Source organism: Dermochelys coriacea, chromosome 21, assembly GCF_009764565.3.
Source record: "Dermochelys coriacea isolate rDerCor1 chromosome 21, rDerCor1.pri.v4, whole genome shotgun sequence".
In the NCBI taxonomy this organism is placed as follows: Eukaryota; Metazoa; Chordata; order Testudines; family Dermochelyidae; genus Dermochelys; species Dermochelys coriacea.
The window spans coordinates 9,463,332-9,488,670 of NC_050088.1; the positions used below are offsets into that span (position 1 = coordinate 9,463,332).

The following is a 25,339-nucleotide window of genomic DNA, read 5'->3' on the forward strand; positions in this document are numbered from 1 at the left end:
GCTGTCACTAGATCCTCCGGGCATTACCACAGTGCATCATCTTAAATACAAATTGTGGTCTAAGGCTTATTTACCTTGTGGCCTATTGATAGGATAGGCCTGTGTCTACTTTCTTGTTTCTTGTCCCCATGGCCAAGCAGGCGCAGGGAATTCTGCAGTGGTAACACACTCGCTCCTTGGTGGGGAGAGTTGGTGACCTGCATTGCCCAGCAGGGACCTCTCAAACAGGGAGCAAGGATGACAGGTGCTGCAGGGAGTCCCACAACCACAGATATTGCACAGTAACATGGGGCCATGGGAGGGTACGAGTGCAAAGCAGGTGAAAAGGAGCAAAGAAGGAGGGGATGGATCCAAAGGACTGGGACAGAGATGCAAAGAACTTCCCTGGAAAAAACAGCTATACTGCTAGCATGGACCAGTAGCAGGATTCAGCCACTGGGAAATAAATGCAGTGAAAGGGTGAGGTGCATTTACTTTCTCTAGTGGCTCTATTTTTAGTGATAGGCGGCTATAAACCCCTCATCAGGAAACTGGCTCCCTCTGATAAGCCACAGCGCCCAACAGGGAAGTGCTGTGAAATATAAGGAACATGCTACATTTCCTTTTCAGTCTTACAACTTCTCTAACAGTTCAGTTAACTCCACAGTGGCTACCTTTCAATCACCTCCCTCCGTTGAGCCCCAGTTCAGCAAAGCACTGAAGCACATGCTTGACGATAAGCCTGCGAGGACATCTCCTGACTTCCATGAGACTTCAAGTGCTTTGCTAAACTGGTGCCTCACCGAAGACCATATGATTGTGCAAAGTAAAACTGTATCGTAATGCAGAGTTAACAGTGGGTGGGTGGGTGTTGGGAGTCGCTCTGTATTCACTTCTATGGCACATTATAAATATGCTTAAATAAATGTATTATAAATGATACACATTTCAAACTGTTGCAGCTTCCATTAAAATCTATGCTATTAATACGATTGTGGCTGGTCCCTGCAGGAGGAAGATTATGTTGGGGAAGATTATTTGCAGGAATTCCCAATGCATTAGCAGGAGGAATGAGTTCCTGGAAGAACAATGGAACAGATTCCATAGCAGGACTGTTGTTATACACTGCCCAAGAGTTCAGGTGCAAGTTTTCAATATCCCTATCAGGAGATATATCTGCTGGAAGAGGGGTCTCAGTAGGACTATCACAGAACCTTGTCCCGCTCCGAGGTTATCCTAGGGTATGTCTACACTACAGTGAAACACCCGCAGCTGGTTCTGAGACCCCTCAGAGCCCGGGCTCTAGCCCAAATAGCTGCACTGCAATTTGATAGCCTCACAGCCAGAGCCCTGCAAGCCCGAGTCAGTTAACACGAGCCAGTCCCGGGTGTTTGACTGTAGTGTAATCATACCCCTTGAATACAGAGTTATACCCAATCACTCCAGGGTCCCATAAACACCACTAAGCTACACAGACTAAAAGAAAAGAATCCCTTTGTGTCAGTTTCCCCCCCTTTTTCCATAGCGTCCTTCCTCCAATTCTCTGCTGGCCTCTGAGCCATGACGAGGCAGGTTTTCAATGTACGTGCTCCAGATCCCAGCAAACCCTCCACCCTCCCGAGCAATGTCCCGGCTCTGACAGTCTCTCCTGCCCCCTCAGGCTTTGTCACCAGCACCCTGGGGTTTTCTGGACTTCGAGGGCAATGGGCAGGGTGCAATGCCGATGTATTCCATAGGCTCACCAGCAGGCAGAGCGTGGGGGGACATGGGAGCTTGCCCCAGCTGGAGATGAACAAAGGTCAATTCCTTCGGCATGGGTTTGGATTTCAGCCTCGATTTCTTGAGTTCTCGTGTGCCCTCTACATCCTGATCTTTACTGTCCTTCAGCTCTTCAACTCTGCCGGTGCCCTGATACTGTGCATAAAACAGGAAATCTTCTCAGCATGGTTAATAACAATAGCGGGGGCTGAGCCAATGCCCAAGAGGGCAAGAAGGGAGAAGGAGAAAATGTCCAGTGCAAGGTGTTGGCCTGAGTTACTGAAGAGCAAAAGGAAAACTGCACATTGCTTGTCCTCCTATCAATAGTTCTGTCATGACATCTGTGCCCTGTACAGGGGGAGAGCCAGATCTCTGAAGCACAGGCCACAGGGACTAAGTACATCAGGTCAGATGGTCATGAGAAGGGAAGCTGAAACTCATGTTTCACAGTGGCCCCTGTTGACCAAGTTGGAGCAGCAGTAAAAGAGCTGTAACGGGAATTCTTATCAATCTTTTTGGATGCACGGGTGCCACGGGGTGTGTCTATAAAGGGCAGGGGGAATTAAAGCAGCAGATGAAACCCAGACCCTCTCCCCTTAATGCCTAATCTCTGAATTTCTTAAGTATCTAAACCTGCAGATTAGCAGGGGCTGTACCATAAGGGGAAAGTTATGTGGAAGGCAAAATAGTGAACCTGCAACAAAGACTCTTCCCCAGTGGGATCTCCATGTACCCGCATCAGTTCTACTGCAGACCCTGACAATACCCTCCGCGAGTTATCCAGTGTATGGTAGGCTCCCTTTAAGTAGTTTGTGAGCCCTCTAGCGGTGCTCATTGTGGTTTATGTTTTAGAAGCCACCAGAAATCAGTCAGAGCAGGAGCGTGTACGTAGCTGGGCTTTGCACATTTGTGTGCCCTAGTAAACACAGTAGTTTGGGACCCAACTGCGCCCAGGGGTGTTGTTCGTCGTGTTATTGTTACTTCAAGAATGAAAGTTACGACAAGTTGTCACTCGATGCCCATTGCACTGCAATTACCATTGCCCACCTTGTTTCTACTGGTACCCCAGAGCTCAGCGCCCCTGGAGTTTAAAGGGAAGAGTCACGGCTTACCTCGTTGTGGACACCGTCAGGGCTCACACTGAAAGAAGTTTCCTCCAGTCCGGTCTGGGAAGTGGCCGAAAGTTTGAGACCCTTCGACAAAGGGACCTGGCTCTTATCTTCATCTCCCAGGAGGTTAACAGAGGCTTTCAGGCTGTAAACCCTTGTGTGATAGACTGGACTCATCAAGCAGAGAGAAAGAAATTCCTCAAAGTACTAAAGAGAGGAGATTAGCTCTACTCTGAGTAGGGGAATGGTGCTTAAAATGCTGGCAGCAGCCTGTCTACAAGAGGGCTCCCTACGTAGCTGATCCTGGTGGAACTGATTCCATGTGAGCAGCCATGGGGAATTTTTCCAAAAGGCTAATGAGGTTCATTGGCAGAATTATATGGGCACGTGGGCGGGACTAGCACAGAGGGCTGTGCATTGGGGTCCAAGTATAATGGACACCAGGACGGGAAGAGAATGGCGTGTAACAGATCCGAATGGGAAGAGCTACGCATGCACAATATCTGCTCAGACCAGGCCTGGCTGTTACCAGTCCTTCCCTTACATAAGCACTGAAATTGACATAAAAGAAAACTCACCCCGAGCATTGTACTGCGAGCCTCCCGGACCGTCTCAGGCGTGTCTTCCATGACTCTCCAGAGCAACAGGACCTGGCATTCCAGGAATCTAAAAAAGGCATGAGTGCCAAAAAAGGCATGCCTTCGTTCTGCTAACCAGCCATTGGGCCTTTGTGAAACTGTCATCGAACAGATCCCACTGCTGGAGTTTGCCAAACCTCCAAACAAACAGGAAGGAAGCCGTCAACCTCTTCCATTCACTGCCGGCCAAGGCTGCTTTAATATTGCACTCAACAACCCCTCTTTTATTCTTACAGCAGCTTGGAAGGAGCCACGGGTGGCTTTGCAGAGCTGCTCATAACAATGAGACAAATGAGAAAAGAGCCTCCCCTATTTTGAGGGTTTAAGAGGGATTTAAATGGTGACAAGGTTTTGTGCTGGCCTCTGCACAGTGGTGAATGTCGCCCTACTTCCATAGGTACCCTAGGCAGTTACATGAAAGAGCCATTTCATTTTCAGAGCGGCTGAGCACCTGTTGCTTCCATTAAAGTCAATGGGAGCTGCAGATGCTCAACTCTATGAAAATCAGGCCCCTTCTAGCCAAATGCTGGAATTTAGGTTCCCATGTTGGAAAATGTTGGCTTTATTTATTTTTTTAAAATATAGATTCTGCAGCAGAGGGTGAATTCTCTGCACCCAATTCCATACCTACAGGATCATGGTTCTTTCCCCACAGCACACAAAGGAGCGCAAGCTAATGCCCCAAAGCAGAGACGTATCTGATGAGACCCCTGTATTACCAGATTGCCAAAGAGGAATATAGACTGAGCATGATGTTGCTCTGAGACTTAAGGATGCAGCTGGATTTGTATTAGTTTATGAACTGCAGGCACCCCTCAATGGGCCTGTAATTAAACCCTGCAAAAGAAATGGGCATCAGAGAAGCCATTCCACTCAACGGCACTTAACAGGACAGTGTCGGAACAGAAGAGACCTCACAACAGCCGTTCACCTGGGTGTGTTTGGTGACAAGGACCTTGGATTGTCAGTTTAAATCATGGCTGGATGCTGACTGAATCTGGCATTTTTAGTGAAGCACCATGTCCCTGGTGCCATCAGAAAGCATCACTAATGAGTTAACAAGAAGACATCAGTTACCTTTCCTCCTAGAGAAGGCATCCTTATCAGATGGTGCTCCCTGAGAATAAACCCCTGCATCCTATAGTGGTCTACTCAATGCTAAGGCCATGGCTTTAGGAGATGAAGTTTGTTTTTTGATCAAGTAGGTCCTATAAAAACATGTTTTCCCTTATGATGTTTTGCCCATTAATAAGGAATCCTGTTGGTTCCCTGGCAAAAGCCAGACCTAGAGTAGCTTCAAAACCACCAACCCCAGCTTGTAGTGTAGAGGTGGAAACCAGACAAGCTCATCCGTTGGACAAAGTCAGCACTGCTCTGTGCACTTCCTTTAAGTTCGTCAGCAATCTGTGTGGCACACAAATTGGTCCCATCTAGTACCTGATCAGCAGCCCAAAATCAGCTTTCAAAACTGTCCAAAAGAAAATGGCCTGTATAGGCCAACAGGGATTTTCATTCCTTACATTAAAACTCAATATAAAAAACTCATGGTAGGAAGAGCAATGACTCCCCTCTTCACACACTAAGGTCCCACCCCAAGAGAAACTGAGAGGGCCTGAGAAAGGCATGGCTGCATGAGACACTAGCAGATGCCTTTCCAAGTTGTGCTCTTTTCTGGCCATCTCAGAGTCCCCTTGAAACATCTGAGCCTAGGCGTGCAAGAACAGACCACCTCAACATTCCCGATGCTCTGCTTCATGATGACGTCGTCTCCCTTTTACATTTAGGCCATAAGCTCTTTGGGACAGAAACTGTCTTTGCTCTGTGTTCATACAACGCCTTGCTCAATGTGGTCCTGGTCTGTGAGTAGAGCTCCTAGGTTCTATAGCAACACAGATACTACTAATGGCCACAGTGGATACTGCTGGTAACACAACCCTCCCAGCCAGTGTAAATGCTGCATTAAGATCCTCTTCCCATCATGAAAACAGCATGAATCCTGGCAGAGGATAGCAGTGTCTGGCCACCCTTCTTCTTAAACTCCAGGCAGCACTTACCAGCATCACAAAGCAGCAGGTCTAAACAGGCTGAATAGAAACATGCCAAGACAATGATGTGCTCCTCTTGAGTAGCAAGTTCCCACAGCCACTCTAAGACTCTGATGCATTGGGCGTACCTACAAAATAAGACCTACGAGCTCTAAGAGTCGTTATAAACTATCCCTTGAGACCCTGTTGTGCAACAGGAAAGTCCTAAGGGAGCTCTGACCCTAAAATGCTAGCAGCAGTTGGCATCAGTGCTGGTTCGACAGCAAGCCTTTCCAGCTTGCTGTATCATACCGTTGATCCTTGCCAGGTTGAAATCAATCCACGCCTCCCCCTCCATCTACATCCATCAATCGCACCATCTCTAGGACCCTTCTTCCTTCTCTATCCTGTCTTTCTTACACCACCCCATTTGCCCGTCTACATTCATTCTTCCATCTCTCTTTATAAATCATCTTGACCAACACAACATAAATATCCCAACTCTAGCAAGTTAATACAGCCAAATGAAATGATGATAATACTTGTTCTTCAGGAACGCAGATTTGAAGAGAACCGAAAGAACCAGGCAGTGGAGGCTGGTTTTCCGGAGCCGCACACACATTGTATGAGCTTGAAAGCCTGTTGAAGAAAGAATACATATGTCTGTATATATGGTGCGTGGGTTTATGTAAACTCTCCCTCCCAGAAAATGGTTAGAATGGACTCGCCCAGCTGGATGGATCGGGTCAGATGACGCAAGCAGAGCTTGCTATAGGCCATTGCCTGGGCTAACTGCATTGTCATTAGTAACCTCTCCCTGGTGAAGGTGAAGTTGCACTGGGAACTTCTCTGGATAGCCATCATCTCGTATTTTAGCCACTCGTCTTTATAGCCCATACTTTGGGAGAACTGTGAAAAATCCATATACATCGAAATGATCTAAGGCATTGAAAAGAAGATACAAAAATGCACCCTGCTGAAATTCACCAACCGTATAAAGAAAGAAAAAAGTTGTTGAAGGCCAAGCAGGAGAAGACCCTAGTTTGGGAGCAAGCCTGGGGATCTTGCCCAAATAGAACATGGTGTCTCATTGTAGATGGTATGTTTAGGTGGAGGAAAATTTCCCTATCTAGAGACAACAGCACTGAGTTGGAAGCAGCACCAGCTCAGTGGAGGTCTGGAGCAGGTTAACATGGGACAGTGTTTTAAACATCACGCTGACTGATACTCAATGGTTATCTGATTGCCACAGAGACTTTTCTAATTAAAAACGTAGAGAAATATTTGACTTATGACTTTGCCCCCTGCTCTCAAGGCTGGGCTTATGGTAACGTCTCTTGCAAAAAGCTTTCTTTTTCTTTTTTAATTGCTAGCTCATGTATAGTTTGCCATATGAAGACGCAAAGCCTTTCTGTTCTCGACCAACCCCACTCAGAAATACTGCCTGTGCCCAGAGACATTACCCCAGAGCATAAAATGTCTTCATTTTAAAAGTCTTCTGGGTACTTCCCTCTTCTCAGGGATTATTACTTCTGGTGCCATGCTGATGCATGGAGGATATTCGCCTGGAGAGGTGAGGTAGCTAGACCTTTGCCATCTATACCAGGACTATTAGGAAAGGGCACACACACCTGCATCTTGTTCTCAGACTCATCTGCCAAATTTATTTCCATCAGGGCTGCCAGCTGGGAGTACTTCCTGATGGTGGTAGAGTCCAGGCTGTAGAACTGCCTGAGCAAGGAGAGGCAGTGAATCTGCTGCTGCAGGACAGCTAATGCCTTCCTACTGGAGAGATGTTGTTAGTGGTCACAGCAAGTCAAACATATACGGTAACTGCTAATTAAATAATGAGAAATCAAGCAAAGGGGCCCATTAGAAACTCTCTTGAACACAGGGTGCCAATCAGGTCTATTGTGTTCAGTTTCCATGGTGACATTTGCAAATAGCTGCTGGCCAGGAGGACTAAGACCTACAATCATCTGACTGAGATTCCACCTCTTACTCTGTGTGTTGAGCCTGACGCTGCTGAGTATGATACGCAGAGTATTTGGATTCTTCGAGTAACGATTGGAAGAAGGCTCCGAGCCAGGTACGGGGAAACCCCTTGTGCAGTAAGCAGAGGGCCCTCTTGATCAGTTTCTTGGCCAGTGCGATTTGGCCCATGTTGAAGCAGACCTGCATGGGGAGTGACTAGTAAGGCAATCGCTGCAACAACATCATTGTGTAATTGCACCTGGAGTCTGATGAGGTCAGGGAGGCTGAATGACATTTTCCTCATTTTAGGATAAAACATGGTTGAGGTGGGGTCCTGTAGAAAAATTGAGTTGTAGGTGCACAACACGGGAATAATGGGGTACTGTGTATCTGTCTGTCTAGGTTCTATTGTGGTCCCTGCTAATATCTGAGTGCCTCATAAATATTTTGCAGGAATCAGATCAGGAGGTAGGAAGATTTGGAGATGCCACTGTGGCAAGGTCAGCCTCCAGAAGGAGATGGTGGGGTCTGCAGCAGAAAGGGGAGTTTGCAAACCCAGCCAGTAGCAGGTACGGGGGGGGATATACTGTGTATTCCTTGGGTTGCTGCTGCTACTCGCTCCTCCAGGGCAGCCAGGATCCAACAGAGCTCTCAGATTGCACACTTTATTAGCAAACTGCAGCAGTCCCGGCAGTTAGACAGCAAAAGCAGGTGGGCTTCTGATTTTGCTCCAATCTTTTTTAAGGTGGCAATGGTGAGATGGATGGGTGGTAGAACCCTGAGGGATTTGCACAGGATTTGGGGCTCATGGGTAAGGCAGAGAGCAAGAGTCAGAAACCCCGTGAACCAGGTCATCTTTAGACATCCTCCAGCATCTACCTGGTTTCTTACCTCTCCCGTGAGGCTGCAGAAAGTGGCTTCCTCAAACTGGTTGATCTTCAGTTTAGGTCTCTTCAGACAAGGGAACACTGCCAATGCTGACAATTCCTGTAGGCCACTTGCTTTCTTCAAATACAAGCATGCCTCAGGCAAACATGCAGAGATACAGTGAGAGGCTGGGCCATCGCCTGCTCAGAACACACAACTCTGACCCCTCCACCCCCTACTTATTAGCCAGAGGAAACTTATCCAGGGCCAGCTTTAGGGTTAGGTCAGCTAGAGATGCAGGAACATATGGAGGCCCACTCACCATATAATTGTTGGATAAATATAAGGAAGCAGCCGCAGACTCCAGAAGATAATGAAAAGCCCTCATTCTGTCTTTCACCATCAGACAATGGCGGGCTAGGTCAGAGACCACCAATTCCACTCTCTCTCCACATTCACAGGGTGCCAGGTTTGTGGCTTCCTCTTTGCCACGTTTATGGTACTTAATCAGCTTGTCCACCCTGTCCAGGAACTCCTGTTCACCTCTATGGTGAGAGAGAAGAGAGGGCGAGCCGGCTGTAGACCAAATTGAATATAACTAAAGGATACCCTGGGGATGATCCCGTCAGGGCCCAGTCCTCAGTATCCCCATGGGCGCAGGGGCACCCCTACTGCAGAAAATATGAAACACCAAAATGTAACTGAAAAAAAATATTTCATTTCCTTTAATTGACATAAAAATCCCCAAGTTATCTGGCATCACCCACCAATCAAGGAAGGATGGGCTTGCAGTTAAGACATGGGACTCGGAATCAGGAGAACCAGGTTCAATTCCCCACTCTGCCACTGACTGCCTGTGTGACCTTGGGCACATGCCTCTGTTTCCCCATCTGTAAAATGGGGATAATAGTAATGCCATACCTCACAGGCTGCTGTGAGGTTAATAAGGTGCCCAGATACTATAGTGGTGGGGGCCAAACCTAACTAGATAGAAAATCCAGTATGAAGCATTTATACCACTATCAAAAATCCAGTGTACACAGGCTCCCGAACAGCAATCAAGAATTGCAACATAGGCATTTCCAGGCTGGATCAAACCAGGACCAGTATCAGGTTTGCAATAGCAGCCAGCAAGTTATATGTCTCCAGAATGTGTTAGAACCCCGCAGCAGGCAGATGTGGGATAATCTGCTCCCCCACACCTGTTCTCATCCAGGTCTCTCATAGACAGAGATTGACTAAAGCATGGGGTTTTATCCCCTTCCTAAATTTGTTATCATTAACTATTATAACTCCAGACATTATTGTTACTCATATAAATGTCCACGCCCTTTCTGAATCTTGCTAAACTCTTGGCCTCAGTGACTTCCTATAGCAATGAGTTCCAGTTATGCACTGGGTAAAAAAGCAGGGTTTTTTTATTTCGTTGAATGTCCCCTTGTTCTTGTGCAATGAGAAGGAAGAACAAACTCCCAATCTGCCTTCTCTAGACCATCGATTACTGTAAATGCTTTTATTATGTCCCCTCTTGATCCCAGTCTGTACAATCTCACTTCATATGAGTTTTGCCAGGCCCTTAATCATTCCTGTCACTCTTCTCTGAACCCTGTTTAATAATTTTGCAATATCCTTGCAAAAAGCAGCAATAACTTTTTATCATTGACCCAGGGCCTGATCCTAAATTCACTGAGGTCAATAGGAGTCTGCCCATTAATTTTGATGGGTTTGAGATTAGACCCTAGCTGAGCCAGATCTGAACTAATGGCTTGGAGCTGAAAAATTCTGTTATCCCATTTCCAGTCCCAGTCTCTTGAGCAACCTGTTCCCAAGGAATTAACTTGCTCTTTAAGAACACAGGTGATCAAAGATCCCCCCCGCACCATACCGGAGATGATCATCTGGCAACACCTGTTTATTCATGGCTGATTTTGCCCTGCATTGTAAATTATCTGAAAAGGAAGTTAAAAAAAAAAAAAGGATTAAATGAATCATGTTCTAGCTTCCAAAATTTACTCTGTGGTTTAGGAGAGGGTATCCTTCACTTTCTCAGCTAAATTATTGTGCTGTGTTCCTGTGCACTGTTAAATAGCTGAGGGGTTCCATCCCAGAGGTGGGTATGACATGATGCCTTTGTTTAAATTATGTATCAGCTAATTAAATCTGTAAAATTGCCGTGAGTGTCCAGCGAGAGGGACTGGACATTACGGACAGATGTCTCTGGGGAACCTGACAACAGAGGTTCACCTGCAAGGCAAGGTTTAGACTAGCAGCGTCTCAAGGAGTTTGCTGGTGAGGTGGACAGACTGGTGTGGCAGGGAGCTGACACACAGTTTGTGCTCCAGCAAATCTCTCTCTTGCTGAGGCAGATGGGTAACACAGTGGCTTAAGATTCTGGGTGCCCCGGGAGAGTGTCACACCTTGTGCAAGTCACTTAGACTCTCTGTGCTTTAGTCGCCCATCTGCTGTGAGGATAACTACAGCTGAAAATCATGAGGCACTCAGATACTGTGGTAATTGGAGCCAGGTAAGTATTGACACAGCCATAACAACGGATAGGCTCATTTATCTCTATCTACCCCTTTCAAAGCCTCCCTCATTCTAACTGCGTTCCCAGCTGGGCAGCCAAAGAAGTTTTACCTTCACATGAGGCCATGGGCATTTCTATGGCAAGTTCCTGCCTCAGAGAGGCATCGGTCCTCTCTGGTGCATCTGAAACAGACAAGACAAATTTCAGAGTAGCAGCCGTGTTAGTCTGTATTCGCAAAAAAGAAAAGGAGGACTTGTGGCACCTTAGAGACTAAAATTTATTTGAGCATAAGCTTTCGTGAGCTACAAGGAATGCATCCAATGAAGTGAGCTGTAGCTCACGAAAGCTTATGCTCAAATAAATTTGTTAGACAAGACAAAATAACTTCTGAATCTGAAATGCTCCATACAGGTATTGTTATCTTCCTGCAAACAGAGACTGGGGTTGCACTAGTGACCACATTTGCCTACTACAAACACATAAGCTGGGACTTTATTTTAGATCTGTGTTTTTGGTAAGTTAGGAAGCTATGTGTGGTTCCTCTATCCCCTTATGTGATGCTCAGCACTGGAACTGCATCCAAGAATGCTCTGACCTGCATACAAGAAGCATCTGGATATTTGATACATTAGAAACCAGACATGGCATCAGATAAGCCTGACAGTCAGCCAGTCAGGTGACCTAGTTCTGTATGGCTATCTGGGTTGCAATGCAGATTTCAAGCTGGCTAATGTATCACTAGTCTTCCAGTTTGTCATTTGTTTGACAGAAGTAGGAAACACATTTTCAGAGTTTCCAAAACTGGAAATATCCAATGGACAACCAGCACCTTGCAGGGTGTAGTACAGGGATTCTCAAACTGGGGATCAGGACCCCTTAGGGGGTCACGAGGTTATTACATGGGGGGTCGCTAGCTGTCAGCCTCCACCCCAAACCCCGCTTTGCCTCCTGCATTTATAATGGTGTTACATTAAAACACTTTTTTATGTATTTATAAGGGGGGGGTCACACTCAGAGGCTTGCTGTGTGAAAGGGGTCACCGGTACAAAAGTCTGAGAACCCCTAGGAGAGAACAGGAGATTTCAAGACACTGGGGCTACCATTCAACACACTGCAATGTTATGCTCCAGAGACTGCAGGTACCATCTTCATCCTCTTACAGGATATCCCATGCACTAGTGTGAACTACAGCCTCCAGAAATGCAAACACCCTGCAATGCATCGTCAGTCCCCCTATGCTATTTCTGAACTTCCATTTACCTTGTGCTAAGCTTGTCTGAAGCCTCTTCCTGGTTTCTTCAGAAAGCACCTGAGCCATGCCCTTGGTCTTACTGCCCTGTCCCAGCAAAGAGTCTACATTGCTCATCTGGGTGTCCAGGGCATAGCAGTGGAAGGAAATGAAATCACCTGCACCGCAACTTCTGCATTTGTGAGCCTTGTGCTCCAGGAAGGTGGCACATTTGAGGTGCAGGACCTTCTTCCGATCCCCCAGCTACAGCTCATAAGCCCCTTCTCGCAGCAGGGGAGTGCAGAACCGCATTGCTTGATCCTGCTGCAACATCCCCAACTCCTCTTGCAGGCTGAAGCTAGGAGCAATGGCACCGACATCTGGAAAGCAGCAACAATTCCTTTATCGCATGATTGCATCAGATTTATCTGACTGGAAACCACTTAGACTGGCCGTTCTTCTGGGCAGGACCTGTCATTTTTTATTTGTTTATAGAAGTGCTTTACACATCTAGGGAACAGTATAAAGAAATAATAATAAAGCAGAGCCAATGCAATTATAATGGCTGTAGATCCTCATGCAAAATTCTCCTAAGCCTCCCAAGGAGTACTTTTCCCGGCACTTATGAACACAAAATATTATGTGGCATTGCAACTGCCTTCACTGGCCAGTGACTATGTACATGGGGCCTGATCCAAATTCCAATGAAGTTAATGGAAGGAAATACTCGCATTGACTTGAACGGGATTTGGCTCAGGCGCACAGGGACAAAAAGTGACATTAGCCCATCATTTCCGAGATATGGCGAAAAGAGAGAGGAACAAAAGAGTTCCCAGGGAACACTGGGGGTTCTGGAAACTAAAAACCCTGCTCACCTTCAGAGTCCTCTGGCCCCAGGGTTTGCATTGTCAGGGGGTCCAGATGTGTCTGTAAATGGCAGGAACCAACTGCCTGTGTAGCGCTGGTTTCTTTTCCAAAATATTCAAACACGTGGGAACTGATCAGGCTCATGAGTGTCTCCTCCATCTTCTTGTTTGTTCACTCCGGGAGGATGTACAGCAGCAGCTTTGGAGTAAACGTATGGCCAATGACAGCTGCACATTTGACTGCCATCTGCTCAGAGGGGCTCAAGCTGTCCAAATGGGCCACAGCAATCTCTGTAGACAAAAAAGTCAATCAGTTAATAACTTCCTCCCGTGAATATATTAACTCACAGGATATTATTCATTTGCTAGCAATCTCTGGGATGTTGTATAGAGTTCCAGACAATGATTTTCCCTTCCCATTCATGCTCATTTTATATCAGTGTAACTCCATTGACTTCAGTGATTGGCATAAGTGAATGAGGCCCAGAGCATGGTCTCTGGTAAACAAAGCCAGATGAAACTGAAACGCAAGCTGTGTGGAAGCCTGCTCACTCCTGTTTGTTTTGTACAATAGGTGCCTCCTGTATAAGGACTGTGATTCCATATATTATGGACCCTCTGGTCTTTAGCCTAAGTCCATTCCAGGAAAGCAGCAGAATCCTGTCTGGATCCCTGACCTCTTCTTTCTGTACAAATTAATACAATGAGGGAGCCCCCTCTGTGCCTTAGGGGAACACCATTTGTGAACACTGTTGCCTCAGGCAACCAAAAGGAAATCCCAGAATACAATTTTGCACTGACCTGAGGTGGGTTCAAGGTACATTGTGACCAATCATTCAAGTCCATTTGGACATGAACCCAGTGGATAAGGCATCTGCTGGTGACTCAGAAGACCCAAACTCAGTTCCCTGTCACAGAGCTACAGTGTGACATGAAGCATAAGGCAAGTTACTTACGTTTCTCTGTGCCTCAGTTCCCCATATGTAACCCAAGAATAATGCTTCCCTAGCTCACAGGGGAGCTGTAGAGCTAAAAACGCTACAGATCATAAGGCACAGATACTGGGGCAATGAGGACTGCATGAGTACCTAGGCAGATAAATAAGCAGAAAGAATGGAGCTTGATTTGAACTGTGCACCCAAAAAGCACCACGGGTGAACGCAGTAGATACCCCTTTTATTGAAAGCTCCACACTATCTCGGTCTAACAGAGTTCCCAGAGTCTTTAGCCCTCCTCTGTGATGAGCTCCGGATCTCAGACCTGCACTGCAGCATTCAGCTCCCTAGGTCTTTTTCATTTGTCTTTGACCGCTGCCTCTGAAGAGACACGCTGAGCACCAGCCGATCAGCTGCTCACCTTGCAGCCTCGCCGGGAGTAGAATGGTGTCCAGGTCCACACCGGTCCTGATGGTACAAACGAAAAGCTCTTTGTTTTCCTTGGAGGAGACAAGAGGCGCTCTGTAGGGTATCGATTTGACGGCGCTGGTTGTGTGGAGAGAAGGAATCATTTGGAAATATTTTACAGTTTGAGCTCATTTTAAAATATACACACACACACACACACACACACACACACACACACACACACACACTCACAAATTAAACCATGAGCTAGTGAGCTAAAGAATTTGTGCTGGTTTATTTAGTCTTCTGCACTATAGGTATTAGAAAGGTCTTTGTAAAACTCATCTTTCTTTCCTCGGTGTTTATTCCATCTGCCAGAAAATGCAAACTGCAAGTACTTTGATACAGGGACTGATAGGTCTGGTGTCAGTCTAGTTTCCAAGCAGTCTAGTTTTCTCGACAGCCTTTGCTGAAATGCTATTTTGTATCTCCCTACAAGCCATATCGCCTCAGATGAATCACATCCGCAACATGCCACGCTAAAGGAGCAGTTTTCCCCCTCTCTAAGCAATGGAAGTGCATCCAGGTCTCTAATGGCAGCGAGGCGTCATGTATCACCTCCTCTTCACTGAGAGCGGCTCCTGCACTAAAGTCCAGAGCCAAAAGAAAGTTCAACTGAAGACCGAGTCAACCTGATCTGATGTTAGATCATCCCCAAGTGAAATGTTATGAGCATTCATGTTTTTAAAAAATTGGTGGCGCCGTGAGTTAAAGAAGTTTCCTTTCAGCCAAGATTGGATTTCTGGTCCTGGGTAGGATAGATTCAGAGTGGCAGGCTACAGGTAGAGGAGAACCCCATAATCTATTCTATTCTATGTGTATCCTTGTGAATAGCTCATTGGATGAGGACAGTGAAACCTGGATTCTGTTTCCAGCTCTGCCACTAGCTTGCTGGATGATCTTGGGCCTGTTCTGTGCCTCAGTTTCCCATCTGTAAAGTGGGGATAATGATACCGAACTTTGTAAAATGCTTTGAGTACTGATGAAAAGTGCTATAGAAGAGCTAGGTATTATTCTATTCTATGGAGGTTCCTATACTGTCCTTACCATAGTATCTAGGTGCCTTCCAGTAGCATATGAAGGGACGTGAGCATGAAGGTGATAACTTCTACTCACACTGAGCTGGATTTGAACCAGGGACATGGAAGTGAAAAGCTCTCTATTCTGTTAGCTTCAGGGCTGGCTTTGAACTAGAGACCGAGGGGAAAGGCTCTCTGTTCCATCTGACATCCCCTAAATTATCCAGACCTGCTCCATGTCTCCCAAGACCCAGCTAATATGAAATAGGGATGTAAACTGGAATTCTGAGTCCTCTGGCTGGGAACAGAGCCATGGGATATAGATGAGTTAGGAATGTGTATCATACTAGACAGATTATCCCACTCATCCTCTTCCTTCTCGTCCTCTGGGATGTGGCAAAACTCAAGAACCCCATTAGCATGGAGGTCCATCAGTAAAGCTTCACAGTAAAATGGGACTCCAAAGCTTCTTTGTATGAGGAATCTAAAGAAAGGAGAAAGCCCAACACTTAATGCAAGCAGCTTCTCAGTGGTAATATGGAATTTAGCGCACATTTAATATATTTTTAAATAGCTGATTTTGTTTATCTTTTTTTTTTTTCCATTTATGATGCATCGATTATCAGGAGGGAAAGCTAAGCAATAAAGGCCAAGACCCTGGAATGAGCAACTGGCCCAGAAGTGGGAGGAACAAATAGAATAGGAAATTCTCAGGAAATGAAGGATTGCCCTAAATTGTTTGTCTGATTTAGCTGGTGAGCTGAAAAGGGTTTTCAAATTAAATTCAGATTCAGGAAAGCACTTAAGCGGGTGCTTAAGTCCCACTGCAGTTGATGGGATTTAAGCACATGCGACGAAAATGTGCTTAAGTGCTTTCCTGAGTCAAGACCCAACTCAGTAACAATACTAGGGCATACTTTAAACAGTGCTGGCTAAAGTTTAGAGCAGGGGCAGGGAGTAAGGACTTCTATTCCCAGTTTGACCAGGCTCTTAAGGCTTGATGTCCTTCCCTGGTAGATTTGTTCCCCTCCACTTGCTAATGCAGATTAGTTGGGTGATAAGGGCACTTACGTTTCCATCTCTCTGGGAATGCTCACCACCCCAAGGGCCTGATGGGCCATCTCCAAGAGTTTGGAAGGCTCCAGTTCCCAGAGAAGAATGCAAGCGGTCTTGGGGCTCTTCATGATTCCCTCAACAGCAGCACAAGGGAGCAGCTCTTTGGAGGAAAAGGGAGACAATAACAGGACTATAAAGATGGGGACACTCAAGGGGAGTTTTGCCAAAAAATCCCAGGAAGTAGCATCGATGTACTGGGCTTCATCAATGATGAAAACCAGTGTCACTTCTTCCGCTGCCTGAAAAAGAAAAGGGATGAGATCAGCGCATTTAGCCAGGCTTCAAGAGGAGAGAGAAAGAGCCAGGACAGACCAGACAGGGGTTTGCTTGATTTCTCTAAGCTGGGTATTTTTAATTGACATCAATTCAACTCTCCACTGATTCCTCCCTGAATGTTAAAACTCCTCAAAGATACTTCCTTGGTTAGTGTAAAACAGCGTAGCTCTGTTGAAGTCGATGTTGAGGTCAGGTTAAACCAGGTGAGAATCTGGCCCATATTTCTAACCCAGCATTTAACTGTTAAGGAGATGAACCTTTTTATCTTGCGTGGGGGAAGCTCCAAGTCAGAAAATCTGACCAGTTTTCAAGGCAGGAACAAGCGCTATGCGAGGTGATTTTTTCCAGAAAGCCAGGTTACCCCATAATTGCAGGGCTCTTGCATCTTCCTCTGAAGCAGCCATGGTCAGAGACAGAATACAGGACTAGATGGATCCCTGGTCTGATCCAGCCTGGAAGTTCCTGTGTTCCTAACACATTTACTTTCAAATATTTTTCTGGTTATTTCTGGTTGTCAATACCCGTGACAACCTGTGTCGCTGTACAGCTCCCACTCTTGACCAGCACTAGAATTAAGCCATGATGGAGTCGCATTTTCTCAAGCAGCGGTCAGTGTGATCCACGACAGGAGATTAAAATGAATGAATGTTTCTCCCAGACCCCTGCAAGTCTTGGCAGCTCAGTTCCAAAAGTGCATTGAACCAAAGAACAAAAGAAAAACACAACAGTCACTGGTCCACTAGAAGATAACAGCCAACTACTGCCGCCAGCTAACAGCGTTATGCCCTTAGCTCAGTTGGTAAAAGTCAGTACTGTAGTGCTGAAGATCCCAGGTTGGGAGCCTGCTGATGACCCAGGCAGGGTCATTGCATTTACTCAATTTTTATGAGATTCTTAGAGCAGAGATTAGAGATGCTAATTGCACTATCTAAGGCATGGGTGCTCTCCTCCTCCCTCTTATCACCAGACAGCCCAAAGATGCACAGAAACGTGCAGCCCTGTGTTGAAGGACAGAAAAGGAGAAGTGGTTAAAAGTAGATTAATAAGTAACCCAAGTATTCCATTAAGGATATGCCAGAGGGGCTCAACCCAGTTGTGCCTTCAAACATCCAAGACTTCCTTAACCGCTTGAATTCTGAAAAGCTAGAGGCATGATGCATTTTGCATAAGGTTACAAAGAGTTTGGGAACAAAGAGGGCTGAGGAAAAGGATGGCCCTCTGATTAAGGCTGGGCCTTAACAGATCTGGGTTTGATTCACAGCTGCATGGCAGACTCCCTGTAAAAAACGGGATGATGATATTTCCTTTCTCCCATCCGTTGTCAGTCAGGACAATAAGTTCTTAGGGGCAGGGACTCTTTCTTACTATGTGTATGGCCAGCGCCCAGCACAAATGGGCCCCATATCTTAGCTGGCATTTCTATGTGCTGCTGTAATACAACCAACCAACCACAATGGTAAAAGTGCTGCTCAGGCCAAAAGCACCAGGTTTCCTACTTGCTCACAAACATCAGTTGGTTCTTACTATTGAACAGATGCCACTGTTTGAGATTTTCTGTGCCTGGCTGGCAGCTGAATGGTCCCCACCCATGCCATCCTAGTGGGCATGCCTCTCCCTAATTCTCACAGTGATCCCTATGCTGGCTGGGTTGCATTTCACAGAGCAGCTAAACCCTGCTTTACTCACTTTGCCAAACGTGGAGATTTTGATAATTTTGCCTCTCCAGCCCTCCATGATACCAGAGATGCTCACAGTGGCATCCTGGACCAATTTGCACAGCTCTGTCATTTTTGTGCTCTCGTGAAATTGCAGCTTGACAGAGACCACGGTTACCAGTCGAAGTTCGGATACAAACTCCAGTGGCTGATTGTCATCAATCTGGGAGATAAGGAACATGGGGGAAAGACTCAGTTCCTCCAAGCGCCTGGGATTTACTCTCTTCATTGCTTTGGGTTGGGATTCACTGGGGAGGAACAGCACGGATCAGAACAGAAACATCAGCATCTTACCTTCTTCAGAACATTTCCCAAGACAAACCTCCACAAGGCCAGCTCGAGTCATTGACTGGAAGCCAGTGCCACAGCATTTCTCAGCAGGACTAGGAAAGGAATTTATATGGTTTAAGTCAGCGGTTCTCAAACTTTAGCAACCTGAGGACCCCCATTTTGATTTACATTTTTTTTCATGGACCCCCAAGCCCTCTGCTCAGCCCCAGGCCCCACCCCCACTCCACCCCTTCCCCCAAATCCCCACCCCCTCTTCCTGCCCCGCTCCACTCCTACCCTCCTCTTCCCCACCCCATCCCTGCTCCTCCCGCTCCCTCCCAGTGCCTCCTGCACACCAGAGAACAGCTGTTCTCCCGGCATGCAGGAGGCGCTGGGAGGAAGAGGAGGAGTTGAGGGAGGGAGGAGGAGGAGTTGATCAGCATGGCCCATGGACCCCCTGGAATACCCTTCGCAGACCCCAGTTTGAGAAATGCTGGTTTAAATTATCAAGAGGCAAAGGCGGGGGGAGGGATGGGGGGCGAAGGCCTCTCCCTATTCCAGGGATCCTGCATTCTTGTTGGCTTGGACGCTGAATGTGAGGATCTCACCTTCATCGTTTGGATAATGCTGTAGATGGTCTATGCACTTTTCAAAGTGTTCATCAAAATCAGGTGGATGGAAGATCTTTAAGTATTGCAGCTGAGTACACAGAAAAAAATTATAGACAAAGTGTCATTTCCCCAAAGTCTGCTCAGTAAAAAAATACATCAACAGATGCTGGAATAACCTCGATCTCATCCTTCACTATAGTCATCATGCCTAAATTGCAACCCAAACTAACTTCATCATTCCCACTATTGACACCTTCCTGGCTATATTCAACCCGCTTGTGCCAGAAGTTAAAGGTTCTGAATTTCCAAAGGGGCTGAGCGCCTGCCCCTCCCATTGACTTCAGCTCTTCTGAAAATCAGGCCAAAAAGCCCTAGAATGACACCGTCCACTGACCCCACCTGGTGAACATCAGAAATTGGGAATAACCGCTAGCCTTTTCCCTCAGAGGGAAAATTTCCCTCAGAGGGAAGGTACCCTGCAGCAATTTAGCACATGCTCAGCATAGCATAGGGGAATAGAACTCACAATCTTTGGCTGTAAAAGCACAGGCTCTTGCTGACTGAGCTCAAGAAAAAGTCCCACTAGCTAACAAAGAAAAGGGAACCATATGAACGCAAGCCAGCCTGATATATGTTGGTTAATGGACTGATCCAAAGCTCACTGAACTCAATAAGGCTCTCCTCTTTTGACATCAGTGGACTCCATATTACAAACTTCACTGCATAGTAATTGCAAAAGCACTATGGGGCTCCTACCTTCATGGCTTTTTGGCTTTAAGCATTTCTGCTTCTAACACATCTCGGTCACAGAGCTCCCAGCAGTTCGGTGATAGAATCACCTCACGAGCTTGTGCCAGGCTTTGTGCCAGCCTCACATCATCCACTTGCTGGCCAGTCACCAGCCAGTACTGACACATCTCATCACCGACAATGAGCTGAGACACATGGCCTGCAGACAGCTCTGAAAGGAAAAGAAAAAGACAGTTACCTTTTCCGTAAGTGGTGTTCTTCACGATGTGCTGCTCATGTCCATTCCATATTAGGTGTGTGTGCTCACTTCCACTCCTGATGGTGCCAGAGTCAGTCCCCTACGGATGCTGCTAAAAGAAAAACTTCCAGCACCAGTGCATGTGTCAAGCACACACACCTAATATGGAACGGACATGAGCAAGCACTCAGAGAAGACCAGGTTAGCTGCCAATATGTTTCTTCGGAGTGGAGGTTGCTGTCACATATTTCTTCCATTAGGCATCTGTACCGATCTTCAGTCGGAGCTCTGGGCCCACTTTCGTGTAGCTAAACCCAAACTGCTCCTGCATCTCCAGGCTGCATTTTGCTGCAAGTGTAATGATGTCACTGAGCTGGCTTCGTTCGACCTTCCAGAGCACCAGCAATGCATCCCCTGCAGGAGAGAGAGAGTAGAATGGAAGGGGGCATGAAACAGATGGCTCTTTTCATGTGTGTGATTTTCAGCTGGTGAGACCCATGAAGGGCCTAATCCTGTACCACTGAAGTCAATGGGAGCGTTGCCTTTTTTTTTTTTTTTTTAAACTCCAGTGGGTGGCAAATCAGGCCAAAAATACTATAATAGCCACTGATGCATTTCAAAGGCATAGTGCAATGTAAGAAGTACCTGTGAAGTTCAAGATATCTCCTCCGAAACAAAGCACATCTGAGGAACACAGAAAATAAATAAATGAGACAGAATATAATGCAGTCTTCATTATATAGCTGCTTTCATCCCAAAGAGCTTTACAAACTATAGATCTACTCAAGAACCACTTTGGCATGCTGAGATAGGGCATAACTATTTTATAACGTGTAGAAAGACTGCATAACCGTGGAGAATGGAAAGGGGAAACAGCACTCTCATGGGATTCAGTGGGGGGAAATTATTTAATATTTGCATTTTGGTAGTGCTCAGAGACCCTGCCCAGGCTTGGGAACCTCGTTGCGCTCAGTGTTGTATGAACATGGAGACTGGGGCAGGGTGTGCATCTAAGAGGAAGACAGAATCCAATTATTCTAACTGGAATTTGGCCAGCATCTTAGGACTAATAGCCCACAAATTCATATGCTTGCCAGGAGAGCTAACCATCACACGTGATCAGGACCCCAGGATTTTCCACTTTCAATCAATGAACTAATTCCTTTATGGATGAGTGAGTGCCAATTTGAGCACATCACCACTGGAGCCACTAACATGCCAGCGAACAAGAGCCCAAATTTAACTCATTCTCCAATAACACAACCACTAAGAAGAAAAAGCAGAGATTTAGCTAGAATAATAAAACACTATTTTTAAAACACATTTTCAGAAACATAGGAATGGCAGCCAGCAGGGCACATTATTTACAAACTCCTTGGGGGTAGGGGTTGCATCTTCTTGAATATATTCCTCTTCAGCAATAGCAGAGCAATGATGCTTGACCAAGAGTGAACATCTGCTGGCCCACCAAAGTTTCCTGGCTTATGGAGTTAAACACCACCTCCATCCTCTGTACAGCAATGGTACAATCATCTTATTTCAGAGCTGGTTTCCCCTAAGACACTAGTAACACCAACATAAGGAGGTTAATACTGCGGGTATATGAAGGGTATGCTAGAGAACTCCCACATAAAACTTAGCAAAAAGTAATGATAAAAGAGATGATAAAGAATTATTAGCAAATAAGCACTAAACTGCTTGTTAAGCAAAAATATGTTTAAGAGCATGACCTTTTGTTATAGCTGTGTAAGGCTGTTTTTAATCGCATACGTGCTTATTACATAAAAATATCATAAAAAGAGGGGGAAAACAACAAACAGGAAGACGTGACGGTATAAAATTTAATAATGATTGGTTGAAGACTTGTTTTGAACCCATGTTAAAAGTAGGTCAAAGTTGTTATGCTTCTTTACGGTTAGAAATTTGGGGCACCCTGGAATTTGTAAGACTTGACAACAAGTTGACATTTGTTAGACATTGGATGACACCAACTATGCAGCTCAACTGCAAAAAAGAAGGGAGAAGGAGTCTACATAAAGCCCTGTGTAACAGCCCACCTTGACCCAGTGTGGCTTGGTACTCCAGAATTGGTAAGTTAGCCTTTTCTGTTTGTGCTATGTTTATTTACAATACACAGATTCCCCCTCAAGAGAAAAGATCTGAAACCTCCCTAGGACAGAGAAACAGCCAGGTGGTGACACAAAATAAAACTAATGCCCCTTCAAAGGTATTAAGGGGAGAGTGGTACCCCAACTCCTATTGACTTTGAGAGGTGGACGTCTTAACTGCCCCTCTGAAAGCCTCCTCCAACCCTTTTACGGGAGAAACTTTCTTCTGCGCCACGAAAGTGACAAGTAGTAAGAGGTGTCCATCTAGTTACATTTGATCAGGATGACAATTGCTTTATGATATCTGGAGGGGGGCAGTGAAGAGTTAGGTGATACTCCTGGAAGACCACCAAGAAAATAAAGGACCAGATGTCTCAGAAAGAACAGCATTTTGGCAGAATCAAGCTAATCTCCAATTCTCAGTTTTGTACAGCCCTGAACAGATACTTCACCTCTCCACCTTTCGGGTGAGATAGTACTTACGCTCCATTATCCCTTCTGTGTAATCATTGAGCATCTGGGTTAGCTGTTCCATGCCACAGTTCAGGTCATTCATTGTGCATAGCTTTTCAAGGAGAGCAGTTAATCCTGTGAGACATGCAAAGACAGAAGGTCAAACCGTCATCCCGAGGGAGCTTTCAATATTGTACCAAAGGATAGCAGACGACTAACTAGGGAAGGGGCTATAAGTTGAAGTGGCAGGTCTCAGCTATTGCAGGCAAATACACTTTCCATTACAAATTATAAGAAAAATGTAGGGTTTGTGGTGAGTTTGGTACTTATGAAATAAGAGACTGACAGTGCTTTCTAGAGACATGCATGCACCTGCTATTCCAAGTCTTAGGATTCTTTGAAGAGCTCTATTATTTGTGTTGAACATTGTGAGCGCACCCAGTGGAAGGATTAACACCCACTAAGTCCTAGACCAGGAGTTCTCAAACTGGGGGGTCAGTACCCCTCAGGTGGTTGCGAGGTTATTACATGGTTGTTGACATCTCGTGGTTGTTGACATCTCGACCTGTCAACCTCCACCCAAATCCTGCTTGGCCTACAGTATTTATAATGGTGTTAAATATATTTAAAAAAGTGTTTTTAATTTATAAGGGGGGTGGTCTCAGAGGCCTGCTATGTGAAAGGGACCACCAGTACAAAACTTGGAGAACCACTGTCCTAGGCTGAAGTTATCAGACTCATTTCTAATCATGATGTTGGACAAACTGGAACCTTCCCATCTGATCAGTGGAGCAAAGCTGCCTTGGGATGCAGCAGGGATTAGGGCTGGGGACAGGTAGTCAGACTGGTTCAATTGGAGAAGAGACACCACTTTCTGCCAGAATTTCACAAGGTCAAATCCCCACTTCGTCAAAGGAAGGCAAAAAGGGATGAGCCTTCAAGGCTGGGAGCCCACTCACACAACTGGCAGAAAGGATAGTAAACAAAAGGGGTTCTTTTCATTGACACTCATATAGCACTGATAAAAGAACCTAGATAAATAAGACACAAAAGGGAAGGTCCAGGAGTTTACTGAGGACCAGCCTTAAAGCCTGTAAAGCACTCCTTGCAGAGGGTGCCAGTGCTGAAAACCCTTAAAGGCAGCTACTGACCAACTGATATGCTCAAATTGTTGCCCCATCCACAAAGGGAGCACAGACAGAGATTTGCCACAGGCAGCCCTGCTCCTCACCTGTAATCTCCACGCAGAGCAAGACTCCATTGAAGGTCTCCATGGAAGGCAGCATCCACTGGAGGGAGTGATTGTTATACACCAGCAGGTCTGGGAGAAGGGCAACCACCTGCACCTGCCTGGGAGGGAAGCTCACCTCCATCTCCTTCTTTCCTATCTCCTGAGAGGACTCCTTCAGCACCCCCATCCTCCGTGGAGGCCCACAGGAAAGTGATGCCACCTCTACCTGCTGTGGGGTCCGAGCCATTGACTCCTCCTTTACCCTCTGCAGGGATTCATATGTCACCTTCCCACCCTGAGGGAACCAGCTGAAGCTTCCCGTCCCCTTTGCCCCACAGAGGGAATCTGTTTGGCACAGCCATTTCCCTCCCCTCCTGCAGAGACCAGTTCTCGCCCTCCACATCTCCTGCTCCACTCTGAGGGGGACTACGCAATGCCCGTTGTCCAAAGAGAATTATCAGATGCTGCCGTGACCTTCACCACCATCTGAAAAGGCCCACTTGACATACCCATCTTCCCCCACTGAGAGGGCTCCCCTGCGGGCCCATGTCCCCAACCCCCCACTGAGGGGTCCTAGCTGATTCCTCCATCTTCCCCCTGTGAGAGGACCCTGCCAATGTCCCCATATCCCCAGCTCCTCTCTGAAGGGATCCATCCTGGGTGTTGCCCACCAATGCTTCCTTCCCATAAGCTGCCATCTTGGTGCCAGAAGCAGCTTCAAACACTCAAAAGTTCTGAGGTGAGTCACCCTTCCTCAGCCAATCAGAATTCCCCACTGGGAAGCCAGGCCCCCTCTCAGGGCCAATCAGAACTCCCCACTGCAGGGCCACACACCCCACCTCAGCCAATCAGAGCTTCCCCAGCCCATGACCTGTTAGCTGCAAGTAGCCGTTTAACCGTTATGGCTTGTACGGATTAGTCCATCACCCAATCAAGAGCCTCTACAAAGTACCACCGTCAGCAGCTGAAAGTCCTCATTGTGCTAGAATATGGGGCAAGAGAGGAAAAAATAAGGGAATGTCCTCTGTTTCCTGCTCCCTCATGGTCTGCCCCATCCAGCTGGAAGCTCCCAACAGAGACGTCCTCCTCAAGTCCCCTCCCCCCCCGCAAAATTAATCAAACAAGACCTTACAGGCACAGTCCAATTGTCCTCCATGGCTGCAGGCTATGCTATAGGGA

The 25,339-nt window shown here is 46.4% G+C and overlaps 1 protein-coding gene and 1 long non-coding RNA gene across 2 annotated transcripts; both read right to left on the reverse strand.

The window, feature by feature from the left end:
* Window positions 1-60: 60 nt before the first annotated feature.
* LOC119846533 (adenylate cyclase type 10-like) lies at window positions 61-24,556 on the reverse strand. The gene is given in 21 exon segments (XM_043500726.1): window positions 61-1,893; window positions 2,850-3,013; window positions 3,425-3,512; window positions 5,539-5,657; window positions 6,051-6,147; window positions 6,237-6,447; window positions 7,140-7,290; window positions 7,511-7,683; window positions 8,374-8,433; window positions 8,672-8,894; window positions 16,464-16,787; window positions 17,661-17,782; window positions 18,471-18,662; window positions 18,794-18,835; window positions 19,340-19,468; window positions 20,137-20,153; window positions 20,156-20,341; window positions 20,639-20,782; window positions 21,014-21,052; window positions 22,960-23,064; window positions 24,161-24,556. Coding segments are annotated over 20 exon segments (2,709 nt in total). The 5' UTR covers window positions 24,408-24,556; the 3' UTR covers window positions 61-1,893; window positions 2,850-2,973.
* On the reverse strand, window positions 12,171-14,447 carry LOC122457120. The gene is made up of 3 exons (XR_006276465.1): window positions 14,327-14,447; window positions 12,980-13,261; window positions 12,171-12,484 (listed from the first exon to the last, which is right to left on the reverse strand). It is a non-coding gene; the product is annotated as an uncharacterized LOC122457120 (long non-coding RNA).
* Window positions 24,557-25,339: the final 783 nt, after the last annotated feature.